The sequence below is a fragment of the Zalophus californianus genome, chromosome 9 (assembly GCF_009762305.2).
Source record: "Zalophus californianus isolate mZalCal1 chromosome 9, mZalCal1.pri.v2, whole genome shotgun sequence".
Classification (NCBI taxonomy): Eukaryota; Metazoa; Chordata; class Mammalia; order Carnivora; family Otariidae; genus Zalophus; species Zalophus californianus.
In genome coordinates, this window is record NC_045603.1 from 51,169,354 (window position 1) to 51,182,313 (window position 12,960).

The 12,960-nt window shown below is 41.0% G+C and overlaps 1 protein-coding gene across 4 annotated transcripts in view; it reads right to left on the reverse strand.

The window, feature by feature from the left end:
• Positions 1–8,266, reverse strand: part of TBC1D30 (TBC1 domain family member 30) — a 75,533-nt gene extending 67,267 nt beyond the window's left edge. For 3 of the 4 annotated variants that reach the window (XM_027595123.2, XM_027595121.2, XM_027595122.2), the window contains exons 1-2: positions 7,711–8,221; positions 2,767–2,931 (exon numbers count right to left, since the gene is read on the reverse strand). In XM_027595123.2, the coding sequence (XP_027450924.1) occupies positions 2,767–2,931; positions 7,711–8,164 (619 nt within the window). In that variant the 5' untranslated portion in view covers positions 8,165–8,221. Of the gene's footprint in view, positions 1–2,766; positions 2,932–7,710 lie in introns of all 4 variants that reach the window. The other variant, XM_027595120.2, reaches the window with a different exon arrangement.
• Positions 8,267–12,960: the final 4,694 nt, after the last annotated feature.

A 12,960-nucleotide genomic window follows, 5' to 3' on the forward strand; every position in this document is an offset into this window, starting at 1 on the left:
ACCAGCATAAATAACTTAAGTATTTACTACACCAATGCAGAAAATTGTAAAATTAGGAAATGCTGATAATTAAAAGGGCCTCCCTTCTGTCTTCAGGAAAAAATAGTTAAACCATAAGATAAGCAAATCACTTAGAAATCTTAACATCAGAATCAAACTCCTGGCCAAATATTCATCTTATTCTTCTCATTGTCTTGAAGCCGGGAGGTGGATTTTCCTGCACAACTCCATGTACCTAATGAACAGTGACCACTGCTCTCATTCTTATCATTAATTTTGTTATTAATATTAACTTGGTTATACCATGGTTATCCTTAGACAGTTAAATATAGGGAGAAAATCTGCATTTCTAGAAAGCAAATAGCGATCCTGCTCTTCTTAACCCCATCCCTGTTTTAAAATAAAGGGATTCTACCATAAGGCTTGGTATAGGAAACTATAAAATCCAGGCAGTTACATCATACATGTTCAAAATAAAAACGATCTAGTCATTTTGGCTCATAATCCACACTTACTTATGAAATCACTACATCCCCTTTGGTGTATCAACAAGAAATGACCCATTTTAATTAAAAATTAAAATAGTTTTATATTATAACATGTAATGGAAGGGGGAACATCATTTATGGAAAGAATTATAAGCACTGGATCCATATACAGAGGGGGTAATGGGGGTTATCTGGACTTTTGCATATTAAAAACAAAGAAATCAACACGCATGTTGTTCTTAAATGCATCACTGCCAATCACTACTAAAATGAAAGCTCAGTTATTCAGTATAAAATAGTGAAATCTAAATTCTTTAGAATTCTAATCAAATGTATCTATTAGTTGACTTTGAGGAAAGAGGCAAAATGTGCAACTACAAGAATCAGACAGTCACAAAACATCTAAACTCTGGAGAAATAACTATTCAGTCAAATCTTGAACAATGTCTATGTCATAATATAATATCATATGATGAGAATGATAAATCTGATCCACTGTCATTTCTTAATTCAACAAAAAACATTCTGTTCCATTTAGTTTTAAGTCTTATTACCAAGGTGATCATTGAACTCCCAAGGTTAAAAGGCATTAAGCCCATACTCTCTGAAATACAAAATCGTGGCTAGATTTAAAGAGATAAGTTCTAAAATACATAGGAAGGCTGCATTCACAAATTCACAAATTGAATTAGGTGCTTGTGAACACATTTTTCTAAAAAGACACAAATGCCAGTCCTTTTACCAGTCAAGTAAATTTAAACTCTAAACGATTATCAGAGTCCCTGGTAATTATCAACCCCTGATCCTGTGCCAGTCAGACATTCCTCTCTGTCTCCTTACACTGGTTCCATCCCCCCTTAGACTTTCCCACACATCCAAACTCCATGCATTTACCACTTTGTGCTTCTGGTACAAACAATAATAATGGATAGATGAAAACACAGTTGACAGAAAAATCAAGTTATTTCAAAATAAAAGGGGAAAATAACAGCATTTTTACTAGACACTTGGGAATCCATCAGAATCTATGGAAAAATATCAAATACCTACAACACATGCTAATTTTTGTAGATAGACATATATAAATATACGTAGATGTGTACGTCCATCTACGTCTGTATTCTCCTTTTCTAGCTATTTCAGACAAGTGCCTGGCTCTGGAGAAAACCCTATTCAAAACCCGTCTATTCAATGACACCCCTGCTTTCTGCATGGACCATTATATCATTATATAATTAAGCAACATTCTGTTTAATATACATTAGTTTGAAACCTTCTTTAGTAAACAGCAAGAATAATAATTTGGGGATAACAAAAAGCGGTCAAATAAAACAGGAGGAAGAAAACATGGTATTTACTTTTAATAATAAGCAGAATTTAAGCCATTCCTTTTATTATCTGAAACTAATGAAGCCCTGAAAATTGCTTTATGAAAACAAACACATCTTAACTTGGAATTAAAAAAAAAAAACTGTAAAAGGTATCACTTTATATATAAAATGTGACAGGGTAAAGAAACAAAGTAAGGCAACTAACTTGCACATGCACCTAAAAAGCTGTCACAGGCATTTTATCAAAGCATCATTGGTACCTCTATTTGCCATACCTGAACATACTGTTCTGCCATGCTGCATGTTAATAAAGAATACAAAACAAAAATAAGGACATGTTAGCAGAATAAAACATAAAACTACTGCATGGAGAATTTAAAAATTAATTCACAAGCTTTTGTATCTAGAATTTAACATGGATCAGGGATTTAACATTTTTAACTCAATTAACAAACCACGCAGCTCTTAGCTATGAATGGATGACCCCTGAGACAGATTTCATTTGTTAAAATATTTTGTCCTTTTTATATTTCAAAGCAAGTTGTAAGATCCTATTACAAAAGTGTCCTTCTAAGTCAATTTTTAATGCACTTATTAGAGTGACACAGCATAAGAAAACAAAGATATGTCTTTTAGGTTGTGTCTCTTTGATGTCATTCTAAAAATAACGATTTTAGTCATTGTTTAGCATCAGGTAAAAATAACCATTGTCAAAATGAAGTGCTGCTTCAAATCCAGAATAATAAAACTAAGTTTGTAACATCAGACTTGACCTATACATTGCAACCGAAAGACTACGAAACTGAGTTGTTCATAGTTCTTAGTTCCAATCCTATAAGCTTCTATTTAAAACTTTGCAATATAGTCAAAAACATGACTACTGGCTCAGCTCCACTAACATTCCAGACACATGTGGCAAAAGGGCTAACCCGCACTCCCGCACTTACTTCGCTTCTGGGACACAGCCTGCAAGCATGCAGTCACAATATCGCAGTTTCTCTGTACTTTGTGCAGAAGCCTGTCTTTTTGCTTCAGCTGCCGGAGTAACTTTGCCGACTGAATGCCAATTCTGTACTTTAGCTCTCGAAGGATTGTCTTCAGTTCAGTAGTGTCTATCAGTAAAGAAAAAATAAAATAAATACCCAGAGAGGAATACAAATTCCAATATAATACTAATCATAGGATAAACATCTAGAATATCCATTTAAACCAGGTAATTCTGGATTCTCACCCAGGATTACGTGTATGTATTCAGCTGAGATATTCTTTTTTTTTTAAAGATTTTATTTATTTATTTGAGAGAGAGAAAGCAGGAGCAGGGGTGGGGGGGAGCGGCAGAAGGAGAGAAAGAAGCAAACTCCCCCCACTCGCCTAGGAGGGAGTCTCGATCCATGACCCCCAAGATCATGACCTGAGCCAAAAGCAGACACTTAACCCACTCAGCCACACAGGCGCACCCAGCTGAGATATTCTGATCAAATAAGTCACTTACCCATTTCCTGTCCTGTCACGGAAACAAATACTGTAAGATAAATTTCATCCCTGAAGCTACTTGCAACATGTAAGCAAAGACTCTTGTCCTATTTAGCTCTGGTTACAAATTTACCTTCCATTGCTGAAAATTGGCATGTATATTTTGTATCATTAAAGTGCTCAGATGGTAAGCTTATAAGAAAAGAATCCTTTTGAGTCTGTCATATCAATGATAAACCTAATAGCTGATAACAAATATTTTTAAAAGCACTCACATGTTTGTACATGATCAGTTAAAAGTAAATAATAGAACCACATTTTCTAATGTAGATGAATATAGCAATATTGGTTTTGTTTTAAATATACAGTCTTCCAATAGCTTGACTATTAGGTACAATATTTCATTTTAGAAACTCAGCAATTTTTCAAATATTATAGAAAATACATTTCCTTTAAACAGATAAATTAAGGATAATTCTACATTCATAAAATTAATATTCCCAACAGCTGTTTTCCACAAGTGAAAAAAGATTTGGGAATCAAAACTATTGACAATCTTTATACGAATAATCATTACAATTTGGGAGTTCTGTTTGTCACAGAACTCACAGTTTTTTTTAAAGAACTTATTATTTATTTGATAGAGAGAGCACAAGTGGGGGTAGGGGCAGAGGGGGAGGGAGAAGCAGGCTACCTGTTCAGCAGGGAGCTCAACACGGGGCTCCATCCCAGGATCCTAGGATCACGACCAGAGCCAAAGGCAGACACTTAACCAACTAAGCAATCCAGCCACCCATTTGTCACCTGATATTATCACTAGTCTCTACAGTGTGACCTGCCAGTCAGGCAAGAAGCTTCCATTCAACCTGGCATTGGCTAGGCCCTCATTAAACGTCCTGGGTGGGATTTGGATCCATTCATTTTTTTTTTTTTAAGATTTTTTTATTTACTTATTTGAGAGAGAGAGAGACACAGTGAGAGAGGGAACACAAGCAGGGGGAGTGGGAGAGGGAGAAGCAGGCTTCCCGCTGAGCTAGGAGCCTGACATGGGGCCCGATCCCAGGACCATGGAAATACGACCTGAGCCGAAGGCAGACGCTTAACAAGTGAGCCGCCCAGGCACCTCTGGATCCATTCATTTTTAAGGGGATTTGGAAAAACTAGTAGGGACCAGAAGAAAAGAAAAGAAGTGTTCGAAAGTAAAAAAAAATTCCAGAGATCAAAGAAAATGAACTTTGGGGGTCTGTATAACAGAAGTGCAAGTGCAAGGGGGGTCCTTTAACAGCAGTCGTATTTGACCACATCATGGAAAATGCATTTGACCTTAAAAAGAACTCCCTTTGCATCAAAAACAAATGATGTATTGTATGGTGACTAACATAACATAATAAAATTTAAATAAATAAATAAACAATGGATCGTGGATCACTACATCAAAAACTAATGATGTATTGTATGGTGACTAGCACAACATAATAAAATTTAAAAAAATAAAAATAAAAAAATAAAAAAAAAGAACTCCCTTTGGACCAAGCGACTATCTTTGTGATTGTAGGCAAGGTAGTGCTCTGAGTCGCAAATTCTGCTTAGCATACAAGATTATTCTGAGAAACAAATGTGAATACTCTTTATAAACATCAATATAAAGAACACTAAAATAAGAATAAGGGATTACTATGAGGAAGAGAACAAAGGCCAGTTATTTCTCTTACCTTGAGTTTAAACATGGTGGTATATAGTGGGAAGAGCACATTTACATTAAATGATAATATTTGTGCTTTAAGGACAATTACATATGGAAACAAGTTACAAGAGGAGATCAGAGGCTGTTCGTTCCTAGATTCCTTCCACAGAGCGAAGAGCCTTTATTTGAATGTTGAAAATTTTTCCTTCCAGAAAGAAAAAGGGTAGGAATATCATCATCTTGCATTTACATTATAGATTTCTTCCAAAAAAGAGTCATTTTTAGTGACTGTTAGGTACCTACAGCTCTGTGATTCTCTGAATTCTATGTATTGTCCAATATGGGAAAAATCTTCAGAGGTGAGTTTAGAAATGTCTTCTACAGCAATATCTGCTGATGTATTTCTGTCCTGAAGACAGAAATAAGGTCTCCTTTATCTTTGTATGCCCCACCACATCAGCCACTTTTGCTGTTAAATGAGTGTTAAATAAATGAGCAAAAGTGAGACCATCAACTGACAAGGAGTGGACAACCTCCTCTCTAAGGCATTCTGGTGTATACGATAACAATAAAAATACTATCTAACATTTGTTGAGCATTTTACAGACATTAACTTATATAATTATCACCACAGCCCTCTCTCAGGTTAGATGTTATTATTATCCCCATCTGTAAGTGAGGAAAATGAGACACAGAAAGGTTAAAAAGCTTGTCCAAGGTCACACAGCTAGGAATGAAGAGTGGCAGGCTCTCAGCTCCATTCTGACCTCAAAGTCCACCGCCTTTATGAAAATGCTGAGGAGCCAAGATTTCCTGAGAAATCATTTTCACGCCTCACATAAATGAAGGACCCACATATGCTAAATATCTTTAAATAGGTGCTACAGCGAAATTCCTAATAGAGAGAAGAGTGAATTAACACACCAGTTATCTGCATTATATGAAATTCTTACTAAGCATTATGTTAGCAGGGACATTTTTTGACCCTGAAAAAAATCAAGTAATCTAATAAACTATGAAATTATGCAGGCAGCTGTTTTCAGGTGCTTCCAACCTGTTTCTTTATTCTTAGTATTCTAATGATCTTCATCAATAAAGGGGTGTCTGTGTGTAAGACTGTTAGAATATGGCACTTTTGTTCATTCTAAGAGGGTTCACTTAAAGGAAAGAAAAGGTTAGCAGGCAACTAACCATACAAGAAGACTGAGACTTAGAAAAAACAGACTCTTAGAGGTCTTATGAATTAATAGAGTGGTCACTGGTTTGAAATCCATGTGCAAAGCTGTACTGTTACCTCTTCTTTACAATTTAGCTTGCCAAATTTCCTCTTCCAAAAGGAAATTACCAATCCCCAGAATTTGCTCAGTAATGAAAAGTGAACAGTCTTGTAAAAACAGAAAGCCAAATCATAATTCTTCAAAATCGACTTTGTTGGATTCTGAAAGAACTATTGCCCTACGGAACTCTTGGCATAAACAAGACACTGAGAACAGCCAAATAACTGTATAAAATGAAATGGCACTATTCCAGGCAAAGTCCCAGGCAGGGGGAGGAAGGTGTAAGCCATTTGTAACAATCAGCTGGGGGGGAAAAAAAAAAAAAAAAAAAAAACTTTGCTAGGAAGCCAAAAGAGGAAGTTGAAAGCTGTTTACATAGATTTGAGAAAGCTGACAGATTTATTCCTTTTCTGGCGTGTGTGTGTTTTCCCCCTCGCTGGCACCAGCTAGACTGATTACAATTAGGAGACAGGAGACCATTCTGTAGTATCCTCTCTTTCCTCCCTCTCCTGGTAATTTAGCACAAGGACATTAATTCAAGAACTGTTATGGTGACCTAGCATGTTTTCCACATCCCACTTCATTCTGTAAATTGAAGTCTTGATATACCTATAAAAAAGGCAACTGTAATAACTGTGTTAGTGCCTGAAAGGCAAACTATTATGAACAGTTGGGGGGGGATCTCAATTAGGACGTGAGCATCTGAGTCTGATAACGAAAGAAATACCAAATTAGCCTCTGCCCCACCAAAAGCAAGGCCATTTTCAGATCGACCTTTCCAACTGAAGGTACCAGCAGTCAAATCCTGTGATAGTGCCAACACAGTAGGACCCTCCACTAATCCTCCACCGACGGGGGGAAGGAAAATCCACCTAGAGCTTCCCGAAACCAGACAGGCCGGCAGAAATGGAATTCATCCGCTCTGCTTAGAAACTGCATTATCGAATTATTCTGCCTCACTAGTGAAACACTATCCTAGTGCTGTAGCCAGGGGAGGGCGGAGTAGGGGAAAGAAAAAAAAAAAAAATCAGCCGCCGCAGGAGTCGCCTCTCTTCTCCGGACGCCCCCCAGGTAACTTCTGATACACGTATCAGAAACTCCAAACCTGCCCTAACAGCGGTTTTGGTGAAGTCAGAAGGTGCACTGCCTCTCCCTTTGGGCCTCCGCAAACACATGGCGAGGTGAGGAGAGACCCGCCGCTACTACCCCCACCCACTGAGGTTCCACCGGACAACTCGAGAGGGAATGGGGGCGGGGTGGGGGGCAATAAGAACTAAGTTTAGTCATAAATTGGGGACACTGTGGACACTAGCGTTGGGTCAGAGGAGACGCCCCAAACGTACCATCTGAGCGCTCGGCGGCTCAGCCAGGGGCGCCCAGGTGAGCTCTGGAGCGCCCGCGGACGCGGCGGGGTCGGACTCCCGGCAGCCCCCGAGTCCCCCGGCCGCGGCGCTCACCTTTCTGCCGCAGGTACTGCATCTGGTGCCGCTGGCTCGGCCGCTCCTGCAGCTCCTGCAGCACGCGCGAGTCGCCGGCGCTGCCGCGGCCGCCCAGGAACACGTCGGAGCCGGAAGCCTCCGTGGAGCTGTCGAGGCTGTCGCGGCGCCGTTGGCGACCCCCGGGCCCGCGGCCCCCGCCCGCCGCCTCCTCCTCCTCTGCGCAGCTGTACAGCTCCGTGAGCAGCCCGCTCACCAGGGACGCCGTGCGGCTCGTCCGGCCGTCGCGCGGCTCGCCGGACTCCGGGTCCTCCTCCGCCTCCCAGGAGTCCCAGGAGCCCCGAGGCCGCTCCGCCCGGGGCGCCCCTCGCAGGCACGGGGCTCGGGGCACTCGGGGAACCGCTTCCTCCGCCGCGTCCTCCGGCCCTGCCCCGGGCTCCGGGCGCCCCACCTCGCCTGCGAGAAGGCCCTCCATGGCCCGCGGCGGGCGATAGCCCCGCTCCTGCCGCTCCTGCCGCTCCTGCCGCTCCTCCCGCCCAGCCGCACGGGTCAGTTCCGGGAGGAGGCGCGGCCTCATCGACGCCGGGGGTGCCCTTGGCCGGGCGCCTGGCCAGCCGGCCCCAGAACCCGAGACGCTGACCTCCCGGCTGCCGGCACTCGCGCCGCGGAGCCGCGGCTCCCTGCGGGGAGGAGCGGAGGGGCGGGGTGGCGGTGCGGCCACGCCTCCGGACTACCTTGGGACACCTGCAGCAGGTGAGGCCCCACTTCTCCTGGGAGCGCTAGGTGATCCGCGTCAAGGAGGAGGATGTGGCCAGAACACATGAGGATGAAGCCTTCAGCCGGAGAAGGGAGGGCGCCCTGGCCGCTGCCACCTTCACGTTTAAGCACGTGATTTAACTCAAAAAGAGGGCAGACAACTCTTGCATCCTATTCAGCCACCGGCTAGAAATCATGCCGGGGGAGTTCTAAATGCCACTCAATAGGCCGAGGCCAGGAGCTCCCTTCTTCTCATAGTCCGGGCACAATGCCCAGCCCTTCCCACCTTCCTACCTGATCTGGTCTCCTTTCAAGGCGTTCTTAGTTCCTGACAGTAACCTTTCCAAAGACTTGGCATGTACTTGAGATTTAATAACGCCGTGAACTTTTATCCTTCAGTGAAAAATAGAGTGCTAGATTAAGATCAACTAGTTCCCAGGCATGAGACCTAACAGAGAATGAGGGTTTTAATAAATGTCCATGAGATGACCAACCCAATAAATTGACATGGCTGATTCTGACAGTAAAATCAAAAGTTTACGTGATATCCTGAGAGATGTATCTTTACATTAGATCTCAATGGAAGAACTCCGAGATGCTCTTCCACTGTATGTATTTTTGTGAATTTAATAACAATTTTCAGTTTTTGAGCCCTTGTGTGCCAGAAACTGTTCTTGTTCTTTGCACAAATTATACTATTTAATTCTCACTTTAACCCTTAAAGCAGGTAAAAAAAATACTTTTTTTATTGAGGTATAATTGACATAACATTAAGTTAGTTTCAGGGGAGCCTGGGTGGCTCAGTTGGTTAAGGGTCTGCCTTCGGCTCAGGTCATGATCCCAGGGTCCTGGGATCAAGTCCAGTATCGGGCTCATTCCTCAGTGGGGAGCCTGCTTCTCCCTCTCCCTGCCACTCCCCCTGCTTGTGCTCAGTCTCCCTCTCTCTCTGACAAATAAAAAATCTTTTTTTTTAAAGTTAATTTCAGGTGTACAACATAACACTTCAATATTTGAGTATATTTCCAAATGATCACCAGGATAAGTCTAGTTAACATCCCTCACCATACATAATTACAAAGGTAAGTGCTATTTTATCCTCACTTTTCGGATGAGGGAGCTGAGGCACAGAGAAGCTGAATTACTGCCCATCACAAAAAATAAAGTGAACTTCTCTTAAAGCTTAAAGTGTCTGGTTTTCATTATGGATAAATACATATTCCATAATGGATGAATACGTATTTGTCTATCTCCTAGCACTATTAAATATTTGCCATAGTTCTAAAAGGAGCCACAATGCACCTAGTGAACAACAGTGGTGCTTTATGTTTGTTTAGCACACTTTTTACTTTTCAAGGCACTTTCATAATAGAGCCTGACCCTACAGGTAATAACCTGATGTCTCTTGGCACTACCACCACAATACTTGTAAAAAGAGTGAGAGCAATAGGACCCTTTTTGAAATTGGAGTTAATATAAGAAAAGTGAAATGCTAATAACTTTTTCCTTAAGTATCCAGAATTTGAAATTATTCTAGAACTATTATTTTAGGTTTTATAACTGTATTAACTACTACTATATCCATTTAACTTTAAAATGTGTGAAATAGAAAAAAATGAAATTATTTCATTTTGTCTTTTGAGCTTTTTTTTTCTTTTAACTATTGTTTCCAGCATTGAATAGAGTCCTGGGAGCCTTCTTTCATATGCCAAACTTTGCAACAAGCAGGACTTTCATAAAGGGAAACACTGAAATTGTATCTCTTTTCTTTTTTTTTTTAAAGATTTTATTTATTTATTTGACAGAGAGACACAGCGAGAGAGAGAGAACACAAGCAGGGGGAGTGGGAGAGGGAGAAGCAGGCTTCCCGCCCAGCAGGGAGCCCGATGCGGGGCTCAATCCCAGAACCCTGGGACCATGGCCTGAGCCGAAGGCAAACACTTAACGACTGAGCCACCCAGGCGCCCCTGGATCTCTTTTCTTATTTGACTTCCCAGCCCTTTCTCTAACTCCATCCAGTAAGAGATGTGATTACTAGTCTTCACCACCTCATGTTAGGTATCTCTACCAGGACCTATGGATGAAGAAATTCAAAGTGAGCTGAAGAGGATGGTGAAAGAGACCAGTAAACACAATAGGTCTTTGGCAGTCAACATTTCTAAATTAATCAGAACTTCAAATATTATTTCTCATTTCCCATCAGTACCAAATCACACGAGGAGAGGAAATTGGCAAAATAAAAGATAACAAGGAAAACAGATTCAAGATCCTTGCACTTGTTGGAATGATCATCCCCCAGGTATGCACATGACTCTTACCTCACCAGGGCCAAGTCTCTGCTCTATCATCTTCTCAGTGGGTCTAACCACTCTATTTGAAACTGTGGCTCCCTACCCTCCCTTATTCCCCCTCCTTGTTCTCTTTTTTCCATAATATACTCCACCTTCCAATATACTATATCATCTACTGATTTATTGTCTACCTTCTGCCAGTAAAAGGTAAGCTCAGTAAGGCAGGAATTTTTGTCTATTTTGTTCACTGATGTACACCCATCAAGCTAGACAAAAGATCAACGAACTACCTGCTTTCCTATGAAAAGAGATTCTCATTAAAAAGAATCTTAGAAGTGCTGTTAGCAAAGAGCAGCCCATTTTTGGACCTTACATTACTGTTGTTTGGTGACTGGAAGGCCCCAGGTGAGTTCCCTGAAGCTCTGAAGCCAATTAATTGGCAATAAGAGAGAACTACTGGTCTCACAGAATATGATTTCAAACTGATCATGACTAAAGGTAATAGCTAAAGTTAAATTTACTATGGCTAATTATGCTACTGATAATCAGTATATCAACTTGTTTAGAACCTTAGTTTTAATATTTAAATAATTATACTAATTATTTTATACCAAATACAAGGTCTAGTGCTGCATTATATTTACAAGGAGCTAAGAAGCATCTGTCTCTAAGTTGAGTACAACTTACTAAAATCTACAGAATGCAATTTACGTGAATCTAGTGCACAAGCTACAGGCTGTGAACATTTAAATTATTTCCAAACAGGTATCAGGGTCTTGTCAATAACTTTCTGATACCCATCATTTAAAACTACCTAACAAAAAATAAAGTGAATTAATGCTTGTTAAAAAAAAAAAAAACAATAACCTACCTTGGGCATCTGGGTGGCTTAGTCAGTTAAGTGTCTGCCTTCTGCTCAGGTCATGATCCCAGAGTCCCAGGATCGAGTCCCAGGATAGAGGCCCAGATCGGGCTCCCTGCTCGGCGGGGAGTCTGCTTCTCCCTCTGACCCTGCCCCCTCTTGTGCTCTCTCTCTCTCTCTCTCAAATAAATAAAATCTTTGGGGAAAAAAAAAAAACTACCTTAGGGGCGCCTGGGTGGCTCAGTCGTTAAGTGTCTGCCTTCTGCTCCAGTCATGATCCCAGGGTCCTGGGATTGAGCCCTGCATCATGCTCCCTGCTTCTCCCTCTCCCACTCCCCCTGCTTGTATTCCCCTCTCTCTCCGTGTGTCTCTTTGTCAGATAAATAAATAAAATCTTTAAAGAAAAAAAACCTTAACAAGACTCTCAACATTTTTGATAATTTGATAATTTTTTTCAGCATGTTCAGACACGCACATAAATACTGAACTGCTATGACGAAAGCTTTGTTTATGCTTGGAATGGCTGATTTCTAAAATCTAGCATTTAATCTTTCACTCTAATCCTTCAGGGATTACTCATTCCCAAGCATAAGAGAAATTCAAAAGGTCATTGCTGGGTTTCAGCTTCTGCTCATGGAAGCTCATTTTTGCTCTTTATTTTTGCTGATTAGAACTTATTTATATGCTTGGACTACAATACAATCTCTATTCTCACTTTAATAACTGTACATGAAGAAGACTCATATTTTTCAGTCCAAAAAGTTGGGATGCCAGGTAAACAAGGAATTTTAGTACTCTTAAAAACAATAAAGCCGGGGTGCCTGGGTAGCTCAGTTGGTTACGTGACTGCCTTCAGCTCAGGTCATGATCCCAGTGTCCTAGGATCGAGCCCCGCATCAGGCTCCCTGCTTGGCCCGAAGCCTCCTTCTCCCTCTCCCACTCCCCCTGCTTGTGTTCCCTCTCACGCTGTCTCTCTCTCTCTCACCCTGTCAACTAAATAAATAAATAAAATCTTTAAAAAAACAAACAAAAAAAATCAAGCTTTAGACAGACCTTAGGAAATACATAGTAATACGTAGTAGACAGTCAATAAACAAAGGCTATTAATGGTGACTGACATTTAAGTCAAAAATTTGAGTGCTTAGAGGAACTTTGGAGATCTGACTACTGCTTAGTTAATTGTTGTTACACTAGATTTCAAAGTGACAGAATATAACCTTTTCTTTATAATAGTAAAAAATTGTGATTGCTCAATGCATATCAGCTGGGATCCAAACTTCTGATATCCCACCTGTACTCACATGACATTCTTTGAGAGTGAGGTGTCTGCCATGCCAGCATTTAGGTAGCCACTGACAAAGGGTG